The sequence below is a fragment of the Orcinus orca genome, chromosome 16, assembly GCF_937001465.1.
Source record: "Orcinus orca chromosome 16, mOrcOrc1.1, whole genome shotgun sequence".
Lineage (NCBI taxonomy): Eukaryota > Metazoa > Chordata > Mammalia > Artiodactyla > Delphinidae > Orcinus > Orcinus orca.
Genome location: NC_064574.1, coordinates 28,709,901 through 28,731,923, shown reverse-complemented (window position 1 = coordinate 28,731,923; position 22,023 = coordinate 28,709,901). Strand labels below are relative to the sequence as shown.

At 45.6% G+C, this 22,023-nt stretch overlaps 1 protein-coding gene across 2 annotated transcripts in view; it reads right to left on the bottom strand.

Annotated features, from left to right (window-relative positions):
* Positions 1-11,189: 11,189 nt before the first annotated feature.
* PSMF1 (proteasome inhibitor subunit 1) overlaps positions 11,190-22,023 on the bottom strand; it is a 52,263-nt gene continuing 41,429 nt past the window's right edge. The window contains exons 5-7 of one of the 2 annotated variants that reach the window (XM_004272666.3): positions 13,453-13,506; positions 12,156-12,314; positions 11,190-11,614 (exon numbers count right to left, since the gene is read on the bottom strand). In XM_004272666.3, coding sequence (XP_004272714.1) covers positions 11,563-11,614; positions 12,156-12,314; positions 13,453-13,506 — 265 coding nt within the window. In that variant the 3' untranslated portion in view covers positions 11,190-11,562. Of the gene's footprint in view, positions 11,615-12,155; positions 12,315-13,452; positions 13,507-17,124; positions 18,519-22,023 lie in introns of those variants that run through there. The other variant, XR_004484777.2, reaches the window with a different exon arrangement.

Genomic DNA, 22,023 nt, shown 5'->3' with positions numbered 1-22,023 from the left:
CCTTGCAGGCACACTCAACGTGCCAGGCACACTCCCACCTCAGGGCCTTTGCACTTGCTGCTCCTGGAAGGCACCCCTTCCCTGTGGGCCTTTGGGCAAACTATTCTACCTCTCTGGTCTTCCAGAGTGAGACTAGAAACCTTCCCACTCTGCCTTCTCTAGGGACTGAGGGGATCAGGAAACACAAGAAGAGGGCTTTCCAAAGTTAAGACCATGGTACCATGTCTGGAGAGCTTTGGAAGGGCAAGAGGAGGGGGAGGAAATGAGGCATTATGAAGAAGCCACAGGAGGCAGAGTTCTAAGGGTTCTGTCTGGGAGGAGAGGGGAGGGTCAGTGGCACTGACAAGAGTCAGGGAGATGCCCTCCAGTTGGGTCCGTTGGTTTCTCCCAAGAGAGTGGGCTCCTCTTGATGTCCCCAAGGAGGTGAGTTTCAGCTAAGGGAAGGAGAAGCTTGCTGAGGTCTTGCCTGGGTTGGGGTGATAGGGAGGTCCTTGTCAGTGGAGGTACGTTAGCATTTACTGGTCAGATGGTGGGTGTCTTCAGGGAGAAGGCATAGTGGAGTTGGGTAGGATTTAGTCACGAGGTTCCCCAGGGCCCCAACCTCCCCCCTTAGAGGAGAGCCTGTGCCCCAATGGCCAGAGCCTGGCTAAAGACAGTAGCAACCCTGGCCCTCGGTATCTTCTTTTCTTTGGCCCCAACACCCTCTTCCCAAGATCAAGCCTCTTCCTGGGTCGGGTTGTCCTTGAGCAAATGGGCAGGCCCAGGGGATCTGAATGGTGCAGAGGGCGGCAGGATTACTGCCTTCCTCCTCCAAGGGGACCAAGCGCTTCTGAGCTTTCTCCCTACTCCAGTCTCAGAGGGGTTGGGGGCAGAGCCCCTTACGGAGAGAGTCCAGTGAGGAGCGCCCACACGTAATAGTATAAGGGTACTGGCTCTGGGGTCAGATTGCCTGGATGCTTGGTGGATGTCCAATTCCTCTGAGCTGCTGTTTCTTCATCTGGTGAATGATAGCACCTTCCCCATAAGGCATAGTGAGCAGTAAATGAAATACCTGTAAAGCACTTAGCGTAGTGCCTGGCACTTCATAATTCACTCAATAATGTTAACTATTCATTTGTTCGTTCATTCACACCTATCTGTATTCTTCCCTGGGTGGGGCACTACAGGGACACATGGGCCCTGCCCCTGGGGAAACAGGACAGTGCCCAGAGGACTGTGTATGTGTGGCCAGGTGGGGGGGTGTTGGCACAGAGGGGTATCTGATTAAATTGGGGTCCGAAAAGGCTTTCCTAGAAGGGGTGATGTCTAATAGGATTCTTAAACAATGAGGCAGTATCCAGTGTGGGGTGAGAATGGGGAGCAGGAAAGGTATTCTGGGCAGAGAGGAAGAGCATGAGCAGAGGCTCAGAGGCATAAAACAGCCTGGTGTGTACTGGGGAGGGGCAGGGGTGGGCGGGAGGTCTGCAGGTTCTGGGCTGGAGTGTTGGGATGAGGCCTGCTAAAGAGCAGGGGCATCATAGTGGGGGCTTGCATTTCATCATCTACAGGCTGGGGGCAACCACAGCCCTTAACTCACAGGGTTGTTATGAGAACTCGGAGTTCACACTGGTATAGCGCATACCTAGGGGCCTGGTACATGGGAAGAACTCACTGTCAGCCATATGATTGCTTACAGATGTGTGTGGCAGGAAGACTCTTCTTTTTTTTAAAATTTATTTATTTTATTTATTTTTGGCTGCGTTGGGTCTTCGTTGCTGCGTGCGGGCTTCCTCTAGTTGCGGTGAGCAGGGGCTACTCTTTGTTGCGGTGAGAGGGCTTCTCATTGCGGTGGCTTCTCTTGTTGCGGAGCACGGGCTCTAGGCGCCTGGGCTTCAGTAGTTGTGGCACATGGGCTCAGTAGTTGTGGCTCGCGGGCTCTAGAGTGCAGGCTCAGTAGTTGCAGTGCGTGGGCTTAGTTACTCCACGGCATGTGGGATCTTCCTGGACCAGGGCTTGAATCTGTGTCCCCTGCATTGGCAGGCGGATTCTTAACTACTGCACCACCAGGGAAGCCCCAGGAAGACTCTTCTGAGGGCAGGTGCATTGTAGGGGTGATGCTGGCATTGGGGAGGCCAGTCCATGGGACTGTCCAACTGCAGCCGGAGGACATAACCTTGAACTCCAGGCCTCCATCTCTGCAGCCTGTCCCTTCTCAGCCTCTGAGCTGCCAAGGTCGAGGTGGAGGCTGCTGTTCTCCTGGGCCTGGGGGAAGGTTAGTGAGTGGAAGGATCTTCTGGCAGGAAAGCTGGCCCCAGGAGAGCAAGGAGGACAGCGGAACAAGGCGGCTGCCATGCCAACCTTTTCCCGGGTGGCAGGGCATCGGAGCCAACAATGACTTAGGGTAAAGGGCATTCAGAAAAGGCCATCTCTCTCCCTCTCCTAATTCTTCCCTTCAACCAGTCTCTCCCTAACCTCCTCTTTTTTATTTCTCTGTGTCTGCATCTCCTTTCACTAAAGCCACTCCTGGGGGTTAGGCACCCACAGGTGAGTTGCTACTATTGCTGACTCACCTGCCAGCCATCTGGTTCTCCTCCTGGGAGTCTCCACCCTCCCCCGCCAAAGGTGAAAGAAAGGGCCCAAATGCAAATGCCTGTACAGCTTGGCAGGTGACATTCCCGAGTGAAGCAGGTGGCGGTGAACAGCAGTGGCAGGATTAAAGGGGTGCTGCTTCAGCTGGCTGGCTGTTGCCCTGGTGGACGGGCTCAGGGTTGCCAGAGCTCCTGATTTTTCAAGAGCAGCTGGACATCTGGACCTTTGTGTGGGTAAAAGGATGCTGAAAGGGATTGTCCCACTGCCTGAGAGTTGCGACAGGCCAGAACTGAGGACAAGGGAGTGTCCAATGAGATGCCACCTGCTGGGGCCAGACATCCACCCCCTCCCTGGCCCAGGGCTTACTGAGTCACTCATAGAGATGGGGGCATCCTCAAGAAGTGGACTAGACTGCCTCCCAGCTGGAGGCTCACTGAGCTACAAGTGTCACTTGAGTGTTTCCCATCCAAGATCCTTCATTCTTTCAACGAAGACTTAAGCACCATTGTGTGCTAGGTTTTGAGGTATAGCACCAAACAGATGAAAAAGGTTAGGGAAGTATTCTTTTTTGTTTGTTTGGTTTCTTTTTTTTTTTTTGATCAGCAGCTAAATTTGCCATCAGTTTTATTTTCTTTTCCCCATCTTTGGCTTGATTGTGTCTTTTGGCTGGATACCCACCAAGAGGCAAACCCAGTTTACAGGTGACAAAATTAATTTCATATATATTTTTTTTACTGTTATAATGTGGCTACTAGAAAAAATTTAATTATATATGTGGTTGTCATTGTATGCCTATTGGACAGCACTGCTGTATATGTTTCAGCCAAGTATTATATGTATATACATGTATGTGCACATAATATATCTATAATATGGCTTATAATATATCATCGTTCCATAGCATCTATCACCCTCTTATTACCAAACACTTAGAGAGAACTGTTCAATGTCAAAATGAGTGCCAGCCTTTCAGCGTCAGCTGAAAGGGCTGCCTCCATCATCTGAAGTATCCACTTCCAAAGCAGAGAGTACCTGTTGACTCAGTCTGACTCATCTGCCTGACTGACCTTAGTCTGATGTTGCAGAGCCTTGGCAGAGACGACAAACCTCTTGGGAATGTTTTTATTTTTTTCTCTTAATCTTATTAGTTCAGAAAGGATTATAACCATCCTGCCGACGGGTATGCACTCCCAATGGCCACACATCCTGGATTAGGCGGGAAATGACTAGGAAAGTATTCTTGAGAGGCCTTGACAGGTATCTTCTGGAGCTCGTGAATCAGCGTGAACATGGAGATGAGGTCTATTTCTGACCTGGAGAATTTCTGACGTGGGAGGCCCGTGCAAACAGCCCACACTGGCTTGAAGGGATGACGGTGCTGGGAATCAGGGAGGAATAAGGGCAGTCCTGCATCCCCTCCCAGTGTTCTGAGGCCCTTGAAGGTAGGTGGAGGACCCCGGTGTTCCAGGGCTCCGAGTGTTGATGTAGGCAGGTGAGGGGAGGCTGGAGCTGTGGGGTGGCACAGGTGGCTATGCAGCCCAGCATACTACTTCAAGAAGCAGAGGGGCTAAGAACCTCTTATGGACTGACACAGACCCTCACTACTCTCTGAGAGTCCAGGATAAAGCTCTCAACACCCCCCCCCCCCAATTTGGCATGTTGTCTACTGAAGACTCCAGCATCAAAAGCAAAGAAAACCCCAGCATGAGTTAGAGTAAGAGTACCTCCCCCGGCCCATCATCACGGCTAGTGAAGAGACACTTCATTTTTCTCCCTTCTTCCTCCCCATCCCACCACAGTGGAGGAGCAAGGGTTCAAAAGGGGTCAGAGGAGACCTCTTGGAACTGGATATAAGTTGGAAAGTTTTAAACTGGACTGGACTGAATTTGAAAATCAAAGTGACCAGTTAGTTATTGGTTGGGCCCTAGATGCTGAGATGAGAAAGGGGGATTTGATAGAGGTTAGTTGGATAAAAGAAAACACTTCATGTTTCTACATTTCAATGAACCCGTTATGCATTATACACATTAGACCAAATATAGTGCTCTTTCTGTGCCAGGCAATCTTCTAAGTCTTTACATCTACTAGCTCAGTTAAACCTCACAACCATCTCGGAGAGTGGGTGCTCTCATTACTTCCATTTTACAGATGAGGAAGCTGAGGCACAGTCAGGCTACGTGACTTTCCCAAGGTCACACAGCTGGTAAATAGCAGAGTCAAGACTCAAATTTCATAGCATGCAGGCCAGTCAGAGCATGTTTGTGGATCTGGGCTGTGGGCTGCCACTTTGAGGCTCGTGGTTTAGACATGAATTGGGAAGCTCTGTAGGGGGGAGGAGAGGACAGTTGGGGGAGCACTGAACTCGAGCAGGCCCATGGCCTACTTAAATCATGGAAGCAGGAGCAGGATCTTGGAGGCAGTCAAGCCCACCTTTATCCCCATTTTACTACTGGGGAAAACCAAAAAGGGGGGTGGAACTTGCCCAGGGGCCCCATGGCTCAGGCCACCTCTCTTCTTCCTAGGCTTCTCATGTGAATTTATATCCTAGGAATCAAGAAGCCTACAGGATGAAACTGTGCTCCTGTGGCTCTAATTTGAAGGAGAGAGGGAAGGCGGGGCTCTGTCTTGGAGGCAGAATACCTAGGTTCAGGTCTCCTTCTCTTAGGGATGCCTGCCTGTCCCCAGGGGAGGGCCATCCTGGATTGGGGAGCAGCAGACACAAGCTTATCCTGGCCCAAAGGCCACCTCTTGCAGCTGTGCATAGTTGGGTGCTGACCAGGGTGCTGAACCTGTATGGCCCCTTCCTCTTACAGCCTCGCTGAGGGGAGAAAAGGGAGAGAGAGGGAAGGGGATTCTCACATTTTTGTCCCTCAGAGACCAACATGACTGTTTTGGGTAGTGTTTAGTAGGAAAGCCTTGGGCTAGGATTTCTGTGGTCTTTGTGGCATAGGGAAGGTCACTCAACTGCTCTGGACCTGCTTTTTAATATGTTCAATGGGGAGAGTAGCTCCCATCCTACCAAACTCAGAAGGCTGGGGCGAGCATCACTTGCGGTCAGAGCACAGAGTCCGAGGCCATTTCTGGGGCCCAGTGAAGCCTCTCAGGAGGTCACCCTTCCAGAGAGGCTTTGTGGGCCTGTTTCTTCCTCTGTGGGATAGGGGTTGGGCTGGGTGTTTTCAGATGCCCCTAACCTGGGTGCTTGGATGCTGTGGCTGTAGGTGGAAGTGCTCAGAAACATGAGATACACTTTGCAAACAGGACTGACTTAGGACTCTTAGACCATCTTGGGAATTATGCAGCATCGTTCCTTTTTCATATAAGACCTGACTTGTTTTCCAGCTTCAGGAGTGGGTTTTGCCCATACTCCTCGTCTGGACAAGATGTGAGGTCTAGGTACAGCAGTTTTACTAAAAAGAGCACTGGTTTTAGAACCAGCTGACTCAGGTCCCCATCATGGTTCTGCCACCCCTAAAAGAGCAAACCCAGCACCACTTCAACTAATGCTGCTAACAGTGTTTACTTTGGGAGTAGCCAGGTGTACTACATGAGACAAGGAAAAGCCTAGCACACTGGGGGCACCAGATACAAGCTTGTTGGATAGCAGCCTAAGACAGTCTTATCTACCCATGTGGCTTCAGTAATGAGAGCTGCTGGCCACTGAGCTCCTGCTATCTATTTATAAGACACATTATTTGGCTGGACCCTGCAACAATCCTGAAGGTAGACGTGACGCTCATTTTGCAGATAAAGCCACGTATCAGCAAAGGGAGGGCTGGAAGTCGCACCCACTCCTGCTTGATTCTGAGAGCCCTGCTTGGCTTTGAGCAAATTACTAGACCTTTCCAAACCCTCTTTTTCTGGCCTAGAAAATGGGCATAGTATTTCATTACAGTTGTTATGATTTGAAGATATAATGTATGCTATTTTACAAGGGTACATGCATATTTTAAAACATATATGAAACACATTTGAGTGATATGGGAGAAAAGAATAGAGAGGTTACAGGGGGTAAAACGGAAAAGACTTAAAATGAGGAGGTTCTTGCAAGCGTCAGTCATAGTATGCCATGAATCGAGAAGACTGACTTGATTCTTTTCACCTGATATCCAGGTAAAGGAAAAAGATATAAGGTTTGTACACTAGAGAGTTTCAAACTTTAAAGTGCACACGAATCATCTGGGCAACTTGTTAAAATGCAGATTCTCATTTAATAAGCCTGGGTGGGGCCTGAGATTCCACATTTCTAGCAAGTTTGTAGGTGATACTGTTGGTGCTGCTGGTTTGAGTAGCAAGGATGTAGCCTTCCCTTCTCAGGAATTCTCAAACTGGTCTCCTCACATGAATCACCTGAAGAACTTGTAAAAAATGGACTTAAAGGCCCTTGCCTAGTGATTTGGATCCAGGTCTGGGTTGGGGTCCAGGATGTACTGTGTCCTTCAAGCAAGCATCTTAGGAGACTGGTAGGCCTGGGCAAGCTGGAGAAGCATGGCTGTGGTGCTCATCTCTATCAAGGCCCATGTTGTAGACAGAAATGAGAGACTGGCTCATCAGACCTCTGTTCCAAATGTGCCTTCCTGAAGGGACAGGGAGGAAAAGGAAACAAGAACATTTTCCCAGGCTCCCTTGCAGCTATGGTTTGAGAGGTGATTTCGGTTCCAACTATCAGATGCATGCAGTTGAGCCTTGCACTTGGAACTGAGCTGAGAGTGAGGGCGGTCAAGGTGGCAGTATGAGGGGATTTACTTTCGGGCACAGATCTAGGCAGCTGCTGTGAGGCTCTGGAGTTTCCTGATCCCCAGATCAAGGCAATGATGATGTGATCTTGCTGATGTCTGCATCTGAATCTTCTTGTTTAAAAAAGCTAAAGTAGTTTGTCTCCTGCAGCCCTCCCACTGTCTCCTCTCTCAGAACCCGTCATACTCACAACACTCACCTTATGTGGCTAATAGGGAACACGGCCTATCCAATCTCCTCTATTAGACTGCACTATCAGCCTAAGCAGAGACAGGCCCTGCCACGAGTGAGGTGTTCCAACCTCGTGTCATTGCCGCTCTCTGCACTCTAGGCTCTATCTTTAGTCACCTGGGTCTTGCCACTCCTCTCTGGCCACTACACTCACCGCCTGCCACTTCTACTTGTGACACACCCTCTGGGTCAGGTTCAGGGTCCAGCACAGCTGGAGTGACTTAGTGTGTGCCTTGTGGTATCCCAAGGACAAACAAGAGTTGGGGGCTTGGATGCCTGCCTTTGCATCTCTCTTTTGGTGCAAAACGTCAATAGTGGTCCATAAGCATGTTAAGTTTTATAAAAGACAAAGCTGAGGATATGCATGTGAGGGGTCTTTCCTCTCCTTGGTGGTGGGACCTGTCTCATTGAAACTGCCCAAATTAGACAAGATTAGAAGGTGACAGATATTCACTGCTCCACAGATTCTAATTTTTCTTCTGTGAAGAGGCATGGATCAGTAACAGAATGTCATTAATGAGAGTAGAGGGAGGCCATGAAGGAAGCTGGATTCCAAAGAATGAGGTTGTTACGGGGCTTGCTACCCACTTTCTAACTACATGTCAACAGGTACTGACCATCCAGCACAGGAATATAAAATCTGTTTTGAACATAACGCATTCTTAGTCAGGGTCTTGAGACCAATGATTTCACCATGGAGGCTGGCAGAAGCTCATGACTAAGTAGATAGATGCAACGCAATGAAAAACACAGCCAGCTCTAACAATCAGGAAAGAGACAAGGCAAGGAAGAGAAGGTGGGAGGGTAGGGGCTGCCAGAGATGGTACACGTGGTCTATGGCACTTCACTGAAAGACAAAGATTTAGAACCAGACCTTTATTTTACTTGTAAGCCACTGGATCAACAAAGAAATTTCAAACCAAGCAAAAGTGATGCCATGAATCACGCTAGACCCAGAAAGGTCATGGCAACTTCCCTACAGACAGGACCTTTTCTATATCACATCCAGCCCTGAAAGTTCCCCAAAAGTCAAACCCAAACTCCTCTGTGGCTCACCAGCCGTGGTCATCCCAAGGCTATTACCAAAGCCATAGTCTGCTCCCCAGGGGTGACTGTCTCTGGTCTCTGTTTTGCGTGATCTAGGTCAAAATTCTTTGTTTAAAAAAGCTGAAGTAGTTTCTGTGGAGAAACCAGAACCCTCACACTCTGCTGGTGGGAATGTAAAATGGTACAGTCACTTTGGGAAACAGTCTGGCAGTTCCTCAAAACAATTAGTTATCATATGATCCGGCAACTCCACTCCTAGGTGATATACCCAAGAGAACCAAAAACATATGACCACACAAAAACTTGTACATAAATGTTCATAGAAGCCTTATTCATAATAGCCAAAAAGCGGGAACCACCTTAACTGTCCATCAGCTGACAAATGGATAAAGAAAATGTGGAATATTATTTAGCCATGAAAAGGAATGAATTACTGATACATGCTGCAACATGGATGAACCCTGAAAACATTAAGTGAAAGAAGCCAGACATGAACGACCACATATTGTGTGATTTCCACGTGTAAGAACTGTCCAAAATAGGCACATGTTTAGAGACAGAATGTAGACTAGTGGTTACCGGGGGCTGGGAGGAGGGAATGGGGGGTGACTGTTAATGGGTGGGTTTTCTCTTTGGGGTGATGAAAATGTTCAGGAATCAGATATGGTGATGGATGCACAACACTGTGAATATACTAAAAACACTGAATTGCACACTTTAAAAAACGTGAACTTTATGGGTATGTGAATTATATCTCAATAAAGCTGTATTTTTAAAAAAGAGGAACAGGTTATTAAGTGCTGATATTTATTGCTAAGGCTCCAACCTTTTGGGTTCCACAAAACATATACCTGAACCATTCCCTTTGGCTGCTTGGCTGGAAGGAGGGAAGTGGCCCAGACATACAACACATACCGACAGCCTGACTTGGAAGTTCCTGAAGGCGCCATTCACCTTCCCCCACATAACTAAGACATAGTCTGTGTTCCTCACTGTCCCTGATGCAAGGAGACCCACTCAAAAAACCTGCTGATTCTGCAGGTGGATCACTAAAGTTTCTACTTTCAGAAAACAGAATTATATTTATGGCTATCCTTTCCACTTTTGCTATTAGAAAATCTAAGTGGCAAATTTATTGTTTCAATCTTGTCCTTTCCTTGAATCAGGGTTCTAAAAGTTATCTACCTCTCCCACTTGTCTGATGTTCCTTTAAATGCTTCGTTTTATAATAAAAGATGCTTTTATGAGCATATTGCCCCAAGTCCTTCTGGTTGAAGGTATGATCCAGTTTCAAAACAAAAACGTTCCACCCATTAGCTGGCTCTTGAGGAAGACGACTATTAATGACTGCATTTGTAGCTCTGCCTGACCTCTGGGTCTTTCTCCAGAGCAGAGCTGTTCTAAAAGCTTCAAGGTGGTCTTTTACTAAATCAGTGCTTGAAATGGGGTCTGCCAGAAATGCCCAGGAAGCCAGCTCATGCGAGCCTCCCCTAGTCCCAGCCTCCATCTTGGATTGCCCCTGGGCACATATGCCTGTTTAGTTTACTCCTAACCCACTCTCAGACACAACAGACAGGCAATTCAGGCTACAGCATATTAGCAGATGCCTCAGGAAGGCTCTGGTGGCCCTCTGCCCACAGATAAATAATACATCCTAATTTAGGGGAAGGAATCCAAGGAGCTGAAAAGTTTAAGGACCCACCCGTGGCTGAAATGCTAGTTAGGGAGTGAAAGTGACTAGTGCCTTGATCTCTTGCCTCTGAGTCTGATGCTCTAGAGTGCTCTTTCCACTCCAGCACAGGGGTTCATCCCTGACCACATCTGTCAGGCCTCAGGCTGAAAAGACTTCCTGGGTTGTTTCTTGCATCACTAGCTCCTTCATTCACCCCTATCACACACTCCTCCCAACCCACCCCCTGCCACTGGCTTTCAGAGACCAGGCTCCCTGCTTGTCCTGAAGTTCAGCACCACGCTGCTATGCTTGTGTCTGAGCCGCAAGAGGGGTGAGAGGCACACAGTTGCGGACTCTGTAGGTAAGTACCATACAAAGCCTTGAACCTTTATTCTTTCCCTTTTGCCCCAGTTCCCAGGGGTCATCAGACATAGAAGCAGACACCAGAATGTTTTAGAGCAAGAAAGGCACACCTCAGATTTCGTAGGTAGACACGATGGCCCTGGGAGGAAGGGACCTGCTTAGGGTCACTCAGTAAGTTAGTGGCAAAAAGAGATTAGCCTTCAGGTCTGTTCTGTTTATTCCTCTGTTCATAGGCTGCCATTGCCCAGGCACAGAGGGACCCAGAGGACTGGCTCAGACAAGCAGAACTGGAAGATTTTGCCCTTTTCAGAATGATGCAATCTTTCCACAATCTGCCTGTCCTTGAGAAAGGCATCCTTGTGGCCTATGGGGTTTCCAGTCACTCATTTTCATCCATGAAGCCAGACTGGGACCCATTCTTAGTGGTGTCAGGAGCAAGAGCAATTTATGAAAGGAAGGTGCCTGAGAAGCAAGAACAGGCCCTGGGTAGGAAAAAAGAGTTATTTAGCCCCTCAAACATTCAAACTCTCAAGTCTCATAAATGGAAGGAACTGAGCAGCAAAGAAGAGTGGGATACTGGCAACATGATTTTTGTATTGACATTTGGTTCTTAATAATAACATCCAAAATGTGTTCTGTTCTTACAGTGCTGCAACTGGGACTGCATCGGGTCGAGGGTATATGTTGCCGGAGTCTTCCCTGGGAAGTGGGGAGGAGCTGGTGGTGAGAGATACTGATTTCTCTTTGGGACCTATATGCAGCCAGGTGGACAGCTACAGCAGGTACCTTGGCCCTGGCAGGGGGTGGGGAGGCAATCCCAGCTGGCCTGCAAACACATGGGCAGAGTCCCTTGCCCCCAGCCCACAAGAAAACGGTTGCTGATGGGGCTAGCAGTGGCAGCTCCAGGAGAGTAGAGTGAAGGATGGTATGTTACATTCTTGAGGCCTTCACAGGTACATGTCATCGTAGCCCGGCGGGCGGAGATGGTCTGGGTTAGGTCTGGAATGGAAAGAGGGGCTGGTGAGTTGGGGCGATGGAGAGCCAGCGGCGCACGGGCACACAGGGTCCTGAATGGAGAGAGCCTGCCTCAGAATGATGTGGTGGTTTGTGCAGTTCAAGAGCATGCACTCTAGAGTTGGGTCTGAATTCTTATTCTCCCACCTTGGATAAGTTACTCCACCTTTCAAGGCCTTGATTTCTGCATCTGTGAAATGTGGACAGTAATATCTACCCACAAGTGTTGACATAAGGATCCAGTGAGTTCCTGACACATACAAAAAGTCCATTAAGTGTGAGTAGCAACCCCTCCTCTGAGTCCTCCGTGACGGGAGCTGGGGAAGGGAGGCACTGAGGAATGGGAAGCTCCTGGAAGGCTCCAGGGAGGCATCAGGCAGGTGCCTGGAGGAGGCTCCACTCTCTTGGCAGCAGGGGACAGAGGTAGTGGTGACTCTGCGCCTGGCGTCAGACGCCTTCATCCCTGCAATGCTGAGCTAAGCTGCCATCACGTCCTACTTCTCAGCATACCTGAGTGAATACCTACCCAGGTGGGCTGGTCCCAATGGGTCCAAAGGGGTCAAAGCGTGCTCCTGGGGGCACAGCGCCTGGAGGAAGCCGGTTTGGGAGGCCCGATGATGGGTCAATAAGTGCTCTTGGGAAGCCGGATCTCAGGGGATCCACGATCATGCCACCTCTCCGACACCTGAGGCAAGAAGGAACGATGGGTAAGCAAATGTGGCAAGCAGCTGTTGGAGAAGGAGTGAAGGTGGTGAGAATGGACTAAAAATGACTGGGACATCAACGCTGGATGGTTCAAGCAGACACACACGGATGGCTGCCTGAGTGCCAACAGGAAGTGGGCAAGAGCAACAACACACAGAGCACACCTTCTCTGGCCATCATGGCCTGTACTTTCAGCTCTACAGGCTCCCTGAACCCACAAAACTGAGGTCCCTGCCATCTCCTGCACCCAAGGGGGAACAATTCGATAAAGAACGTGTGCCAGAACTTGTCAAGGTCAATGCAGAACCATCACAAGGCTCTGCAGGCTACTACTTTAGGTCTAAGGACTAATGAATTGAGATAATTCATGATGCTAGCTTTTTTGCTGTTTCCTTAAAGGTCTCAGGGCAGTCCATAATTTGGTTGTCCAAGTCTGGCTCTTGACAGCATCTGTCCCTCATTGAATTCCATGGATCCGACCTCATGGCTCAAACTAGGATGAATAAGCTGATGTTCCCCAAACTTTGAAGTCACTGTTCAAGCTTAACTGCAGACTTATATGATTTCCCCATGGTCTAAAGGTGAGACACTCAAGCTGGGGACACTTTGCAGCAGAGGTTAAAATCTAAAAGCATTCAGAGAAGACAGTGCCTAGCTGAGGCTGAAATAACTTTGTTGGGGACTTGACAAGAACCACACCAGAGTCTAATGGGGATCAGAGACTCCCCTTACCAAGTGAGGTGACCTCTGAATAGCCCTGAACTGCCCTCAGGTCTGTAGCCCACTGTGTGCTCTTCAGTCTGCACCTGATAGATCCCCATGGTATCCTTCCATCCAAGGGACAGCTGCTGTCTTCCACCAAAACAAGCAGGGCCAGAAAACAACAGAGGAGCTGCCCACCGGGCTTGCTCAGCCACTCCCCAACACTCAGAGCCCTCCTGCACTGCTCCAGGTACGGCAGAGCAGAGCAGCGGCAATGCTTTCTCAGCCACTCAGCAACAACTGCTTCCTTCACCCCAAAGGAAGACTGATGAAAAGCTCTAAAATTAGAAGATGAGCTTGGGCTGAAAGGCCATAAGAGCAAGTCGTGTTGCTGTCACCTCCCCAGCAGTACTCACCCAAAGGGGTCTAGGTCCTCTCCCCCGACAGCAAATGGGCCCAGGGGATCACACCTGAAACAAACAAGGGCCAATTACTGAAAGTCCCAGAGCAGCCTGGGCTCCCAGAGGTCCAAACCTGATGCCTCTGGGGACACAAATGTACTCCCAGGCATGGGGGACAGGGGAAGCCCCTGCGTGAGACCAGAACACAACGGATATTTCAAAGTGATCCTCGGCACAGACTAACACTGAAATTATTACAATGGCAATTACGTGAAAAGAGCTGAACATAAAACTAGAAACATGGAGGATCCCAATAATGTAGAAAGATAAAAATATGAACAGTGGCAACCAGATAAATTTTATTTTATTCATACCTTTCCCAGGCTCCTAAAGTTTGTACAAAGAACCAAGAACATTTAGATCAGAAAAATACTATTCTAAAACCCCAAACCAAAAGCTCAGATTTAAAAGCTTCGAAGGGTGGAGTGAGATGGGTGCTCATATACAACTAGAACTGTGCTTCTCAACCTTTTTCTCATTATGGCCCCTGCATGAAATGCTAATATCACAGATACTGCACTGGATAGCCACAAACCATTGTAATTTCTAAGATTTTTTTCACCCCCCAATCAAGAACCAATTTTTGCCCACACTGAGACTGCAGGAGCCAGGAGAATAAATCAGTGTGTGCTTTGTGGAGACCAAGTCTATACTAATATATATATACACGCAAAATATATCTCTCTCAAAAGCCTTCTGTATCTTTACATTCTGTGATCTGATACTTTTATGCCTAGGTATCCATCTTAAAAAAATAATACATAATTCAAATGAAAATATCATCATAAAGACTTTAACCAAAGGAACAGGATTGGCTGTAAATGGGGACCAGTTAGGCAGATCATGGTAATGCAGCCATGGAAACAATGTTCTTAGAATGTTTTAAAATGATGTGGAAAATGTTTATGCTCCATTGTTAACTGTGGGAGAAAAGGGGATTATCAATAGCCTAGGAAATCAACTATGAAAAATGTGTGTGTGTGTGTGTATATAAATAAAACTAGAAAGAAGCATAACTGAAAATATAAACAGTGACAGTTAAACCTGGGAGAAGTTTCTTCTTTATACTTTCCTATTTTTTCTATATAGGATATGGCTATGGATATAATAAAACAAAGAAGATTTGGTATTTGAAAAAGTGTGCTTTGGAATCTGCTTAGAGCCCCAGTGAGCAATACAAACCTGACAGTTCTGGGGCATGGGAGACCTCAGAAAAGCCTGGTAAATAGCAGCTAATCAAAGCTTACAGGTAAGAAGCCATTAATTAAGCAACTAGGAAAATAATCCAAAAGTAGGTGCTTCTCCAGGTAGTTCTACCTTATGAGCTGGAAAGGACACCATGATTTAGATGGACATGGCTTCCAAGGGAAGCAATTTTTCCCGACCTAGGTTATTGTTTCCAAGCCATGGTTCACGGAGCTGGCAGTTCAAACTTTCTGGTGGCCTCCCAACAACTGCCTCACTGGACAGACCAAGTGGTGCAGAGGGCAGCAAGCATTTTACACTTGTCTCCACAAACTGCCCCCTACAGAGCAGCAAGCAGGAGGAGCTTCTAGTGGCTATAAAAATGACTTGGAAAACAGAGCCCTGATGGCTCCTGAAACATGGAGCCATCTCTGTTTTTCTCTCCTAGGCCACAGAGCGTGGGGAGGAAAGAAGAGATAAAGAACAATGGAGGCTAGAAAGGCAGCTGCCAGGCCCACCCCAACAATCTGCTTTCTTGCAATTGTCACGGCATATCCTTTAGGCTCACACTCAACACAGTCTAACTGCAACACATGCACGCTTCTGTGAGCTCATTATATACACGCCCAGATCCAATTATAAAAGAGTCTCAGTACTGGATATGCTGAATGAGGCTCTCGGGATTAAAAAAAAAAAAGAAGCTAATTTTTGTAAATGGTCTCTAGAATCAAGCCCCTAAAACTTCATCTAGTAATCAGCTGAAAGAGAGTGCTGTACACTAAATGCTGTAGGCGCAACTGCCTAGCTGGGCCCACTGGACAGTAAGGCCTAGCTTTAAAACGGGCCCTTTGGGATTGGGGCCCTTTGAAGGCCCTTTGGGATTTGGGGGTGATCCTGACCGCACACAATTCCTCCTTATGTGCTCTCCTCTCCTCTTAGATAAAAACAACACGCCTCTCTTGGGCACACAAATCCTGTTGACGCCATTCTTATGGCTGAGGTGGTCTGGTGAACAGGAAAAACCTCAGGACTCTGGGTGGGGGACTGTCTGGCTGGTTGGCAGGGGTCTGGCTGGTTTGCACCTCAGTCTTCTACGATGGAAAATCTAAGTAGTAACACTCAGAGTCTGCTGTCATGGTGAAACATAGTATTGGACATGAACAGATTTGTTGACAGGAAAGGCCTGGAAGAATGGAATAATAGCAGCTGCCGATACTTACTGACAGCTTGCTTTGTGTCAGGCACCATGCTAAATTTAGTTTTTAAAATTTAATTTTCTGAATAGGTAATGCCTTCACCAGTTTCAAAATTCAAAACAATACACAGATTGAATTCAAAATTCAAAGGATACACAGATCCATAATCTTAGGCTGGATGTGTTTTGGAATTCACTATTTTTCATGTTTCAGAAAGGTCAGATGAATATACCTAACATATTATTGTGTAGTACCCTATAACCAATACCTTAATATTTCTGCAAAATGAATGAGAATTGACACAAAATGAACATATAAGGAGCTTAATGCCACTTCAGTTCAGGTTCTGCTACCAAACAAGGTGTGGCATCAATCTTATGAAAAAAACAAAACAAAACAAAAAAATCAACAACACCGGGTTTTCAGAGCTCTTCTGATTTCAGAGTTGTAAGATAAGAGATTGTGGACCCCTACAAGTAAAAAAAATCTCCCTCTTAGCCCTGTCCTCCAGGCTACCCACAGACAACTAATGACATCAGTTTCATGTATGTTCTTCCAAAGATACTCTGCATATATGAGCAAATATGCATTTCCCCTACTTTTTAAACAGACGGATATGCTGAGCTCCTTATAAATATTACCTTATTTTATATTTGCAATAGCCCTCTAAGGAAGTACAATTTTTTTCCTATTTTACAAGTGAGGAAACTGAGGCTCAGAAAAGCAAGTGTTCTTACACAAGGCCAGATGGGTAGTAAGTGGCCAAGAATGAATTCACACTAGGTTTACCCAACTTCAAAAGCCATGACCTTTTAATTGGTGTGTTGAGACCATTTACATTTAATGTGATATGTTTAGATTTAGATCTGCCATTTTACTATTGCTTTTCCAATTGTTCTTTTTCTTTCCTCTATTTTCTCTCTTTTTAATTCAACTTCAGAGTTTTTGACTAGATCTCTTTGTAGTTTTTTCAGTGGTTGCTTGAGGGATTACAATAAACAGATGTAACTTTTCACAGTCTACTGAGAAATAGTATATTACCCTTTCAAGTAGAAGGTAAAAACCTTATCAGCATAAGTAAGTCCTTTCATTCACCTTCCTTGTCTTATATAACATACAATATTGTCATATTATATGACATATATATTATAACTACAATGAATTTGTTCTAATTTTTGCTTTCAATTATAAAACATGTTTTAGAGAATTCAAGAGAACAGTCTATTATGTTTATCTAGGTATTTACCATTCTTATTGCTCTTCCTTTATTCCTGATGTTCCAAGTGTCTATCTGGTATCCCTTCCCTTCTGTCTGAGAACTTTCGTTAGCAATTCCTTCTGAGAAGATCTGTTGACTATGAATTCTCTTCGTATCCTTTTACTAAGAATATCTTAAAATCCTTCAGAAATAAAGATGATGTATTTGCTGGACATAGAATTCTGGGTCTGACAATCCTTTTTTCTCCATACTTTAAGAATGGTGGTCTACTTATTTCTGGTTTCCATGTATTCTGATGAGAAATCCATAATCATTCAAATTCTTATTCCTCTATAAGCAATGTGTTTTTTTCTCTAGTTGCTTTCATGACTTTCATTTTTAGCAATTTGATTATGTTTGAGCATGGACTTCTTTGGGTTTATCCTACTTAGGATTTGCTGAGCTTTTTAAATCTGTAGGTTTATGTCTTTTGCCAAATCTGAGAAGTTTTCAGCCATTATCTTCTTCAAATAATTTTTCTGTACTTCACTCTTTCTCCTCTCCTCCTAAGACTTTCATGACCGCAATGTCAGCTCTTTTATAATTGTCCCACAGGTTCCTGAAACTTTATTTTAAAATATTTTTTCTCTCTATTGTTCAGATGATTTCTACTGATTTATTTCAAGCATTTAATCTCTCCTCTGTTATCTCTATTCTGCTACTGATTCATCCAGTGAAATTATTTTGATTACTGCATTATTACTTTTCAGTTCTAAAATTTCCATTGGGTTCTTTTTTGTACCTTGTTTCTTTGCTGAGATTTTCTATCATTCCATTTGTTTCTAGACTGCCCTCACTTCTCTAAGCATTTTTATAATAGCTGCTTTATATCTCTGTCACATAATTATTCCAACATTTGCATCACATTGGCATATTGGCATCTGTTGATTGTCTTTTTGTGAGCTGAAATTTTCTTGATTCTTTGTATGCCCAATAATTTTGAACATTTTGTCATGAGGTTTGGGGAGAATCCTGGTATTTTTGTCTTAGCAGGCAATCGACCCAGCTGGGTTTGGGATCCAAGTTCAGGTTTCAATGTCAGTTCTGTTTGGAAAGCCTTTGCAGTGCTATCCAGTTGTGTACCACGTATGTGCTAACCAGTGGTCAGTCTGAGACCTGGCAGTGGGGTATCCTGTAGTTCTGTTCTCAAAGTCTTTGGTGTGCTATTTACAATCAGATCCACTTATGTACAGTTTGCAGGTAAGGCCTGGAGTCCATAAGTTTATGGAGTTGCTTTCTGAACTCTTCCGTTTCTGTGATCTATCTCCTTGATACCTTCCAGTTCCCTGGGGCTCCTCTTTTGGTCCTCTGGCCAGAAAGCTGGGACATTGCTTACCTTGCTCTGCCATGTACTTCCCCTGACAGTGCCTGTGTCCACATGCCTGTATCAAATGGAGGGAGAACAAAGAAAGAAAAAAAAGCAACAGTGGTTCACTCCATACTCTTGACACAAGTCTTATTGGAAAGGAAGGGTCTTCTCCCTCAGTTTTAAGTTTGTGGACTGTCACATGCTGGGGTATAAAACAATGGAGAAAAGGAAGAAGAAACACGGGAGATTTTCCTCATTCTCTCTTGAGCACTAGACCCCATTCCCACTCCTTTAGCCAGAATGGAGGTCTGTCCTGGAGTGCTCTCTTTCCATGCCAATATCTAATTCCTTGTTTTGGGCTTCCTTGAGTTCATACTGGAGGCCAGTATGGTGGTATTTCAACCTCTGGTCTTCTTTCCCAATCTATCTGCTACTACTTTTCAGCATCCTCAAATAATTGCTCTGTGCATTCTATATAGCTGCAGTCAATGGGAAAGTCAGGAAGGAGTGTGCTTATTCCAGAACCAGAGTCTTCCAAACCTAGGCTCTTAGCTGGTACAGAACATCAATATGGCTGCTTTCAACACAGCTGCTGGTCTGCACCCACTGGTGATCACCAGGCATGAACGCAAAGCTCTCCATATGCACATCAGAATTCTTTAGGAGTGCCGGCTGTGCTTTCACAGTGCATCCAGCAGCAATTACCTGAAGATTTCTAGACCCTGATCCCTGAGTCAGTTTTCATGGCATTGTTTGAACCACCTAGGCCAGTTCTGTTCAAGTTGTAATGTGCACATGAATCAGTGGGAGACTCTTGCTAAAATGTAGGTTTTAATTCAGAAGATCAGGGATGGGACCTGAGATCCTTCATTTTCTGAAAGCTCCCACATGATCTGGCATTGCTGGTCTGGAGACCACCAATGGCTAGGCTGCATCCCAGCGAGGGTACAAGCTGGGGAATTTTTGTGGTCTGGGTTTATTTGCTTTGTCCTGCCAAGTGTGGAAACTTAGGACTGGGAAAATGGAAATGCTGATAGCTATAGACAACAGTGTATGCACATAAACAAGGAGAGCACCAGTTATGTGCTCTGAGCAAGCAGGGCACTACACCTTTCCTTTTCCCCACCCCTCGATGAACTCATAGGATAGGATATCCTATGAGTTCAAAGGTGAACTGGGGACTGAGAATGGTTGGAAAATACTACATTTAGGCTAACTGAACAAAGATTTTCAAAAGAGAAAGAAAATATATGCATATACTAAAAAATTATAAGAAAAATGTCACCCATCATCTGACTCTAACACCATGACTATTTTTGCTATTCTTTCCTAGTCTTTTTAGAAGCATATTTTTAGACAATTATAATAAATATAATTTTAGATCTCACTGTTTTCCTCCACTTGTGTCCTATATTTCTCATGTTATTAACATTTTTTATGGCCAAATAATAGTCACTCAAGTGAAGCAAATTTTTTAAATTTACTTAATTTTCTACTGTAGGTATTGGGGTATTGCTTCTGGTGTGTGTTAACTATAAATAATGCTGTAATGAATAACTTTCATGCTCATATTTTTTTCCAGGTTAGAAATCGATAACTGTTATTCTTTGCCCATCCGACCACTGTATGATGGGAACAGACAACCTATTTCTCTGGTCAAGAGACAGAAAGCAGTTGTACTCAGGAGCTTCAACTGTACCTGATTTAGATGATTTACAAGGTTAGATTTAGGTCCTTTAAGCTGATGAGATTTAGATAAGATTTTAGGCTGAGCTGATACAGTAACGGCAAAAGCCTCCTCAGAACGCTGGGGGAGGGGAAATGTATTTTGCCTTTGGTAGAAATGTCCCCCTCTCAAGATTCCACACCCTTTAATCCCCAGAATCTGTGAGTGTGATGAGAAATCACTCCTGCATTTATGTTTTATGGCACAGTTGACCTCAAAAAGGGGGGATTGGGCTTCCCTGGTGGCGCAGTGGTTGAGAGTCCGCCTGCCGATGCAGGGGACATGGGTTCGTGCCCCGGTCTGGGAAGATCCCACATGCCGCGGAGCGGCTAGGCCCGTGAGCCATGGCCGCTGAGCCTGCTCGTCCAGAGCCTGTGCTCCACAACGGGAGAGGCCACAACAGTGACAGGCCTACGTACCGGGGAAAAAAAAAAAAAAAAGGGGGGGGGGTTATCTGGGTGAGCTAATCTAATCATATGGACCTTTAAAAGCAGAGAACTTTCTCTAGCTGATGGCAGAAGTAAAGGTGGAAGGGAAGATTTGAAGCATGAGAAGAACCTGACACACTGCTGTTGGCTTTAAATATGGAGGCAGCCACGTGAGAAGAAATGCAAGAGGTTTAAGGAGGTGAGAGAGAGGCCTCCAGCCAATAGCCAGTGAGGAATGGGGTAACAAGAAACTGAATTTGGGTTCAGTTAGCTTACAAATGTTATGTGGATGATGCCTTTCTAAATAATTTGAAAGAAAAAGACTAACTCCAGCAGTGAAAAGGATGTGGAAATGACACCAAAATATAGGGGGAATGCGAATTAATACTACTGTTTAGGGAGGCAACTGGGCAATACGTATCAAAATCTTTAAAAAGAGGCTTAGTCCTTAATATATTAATTCTACTGTCAGGAATGCATGCTAAGGAAATATTCAGATGTGTTCTAAGTTGCACGAAAAGTATGTTCCCTGAAGCATTACCTATGGTAGCCCCAAATTAGAAATGACTTGGGCTAAAAAAAAAAAAAAAAACTCCTTGCATCATCCTTGCTTTTTCTTCCCATCATCAGGCCAACCCATAAGCAAGTCCTGTATAGTGTACTTCCAAATATATCCCAGATCATCTACATATCTGCCACCACCTACCACCTACCACCTACCATCATTATTTCTTGCCTGGATGCCTGTGTCAGCCCCTTATCTGGTCTTTCTGTTTCTACTCTTGTCCCTCTCTAATCCATTCTCTACAAAGGAGCCAGAAGAATTTAAAAAAAAAAAAAGGTAAATAATATCAAGTCCCTCTCTTGCTAAATACACCTAGTGGCTTCCCTGCTCCTGACAATGACCCAGGCTCTACACAAACTGTCCTTTGCTTACCCCTACAGTGTCATCTCCCATCACTCTTCTGCACCATGCTCCAACCATACTAGCCTTCTCTTTGTTCTTGGAATAATCCAAGCCAAGACAGTTTCTTTTGAAGCAACTGCTGATATAGGTGCCAAAAGGAGAAAATATCCCTTTGAATCCCACACCAATGTTTGAGCTGTGTTTCTCTGGGCAAGTTGATTAACCTCTCTGTATCTCAGTTTTCTTTTCTATAAAATGGGGATAACACTAGCACCTATCTCTCATTCTCTTGTTAATGAAGGTTAAAAGAGATTATACTTTATACTTAACGTAATAGCTCAGCACACAGTAAAGGCTCAATAAATATTACCTATGTTAGTTGCCAGAATCTAAGTGGGATCCCTTAAAAAAAAAAAAAAAGTCAATGGTTAAAGGGGTCCCAAATGGATCACTTGCTAACCAAAACATTTTGATGGCTTCCATTACCCCAGGATCAAACCCAGCTCCTTAGCACATA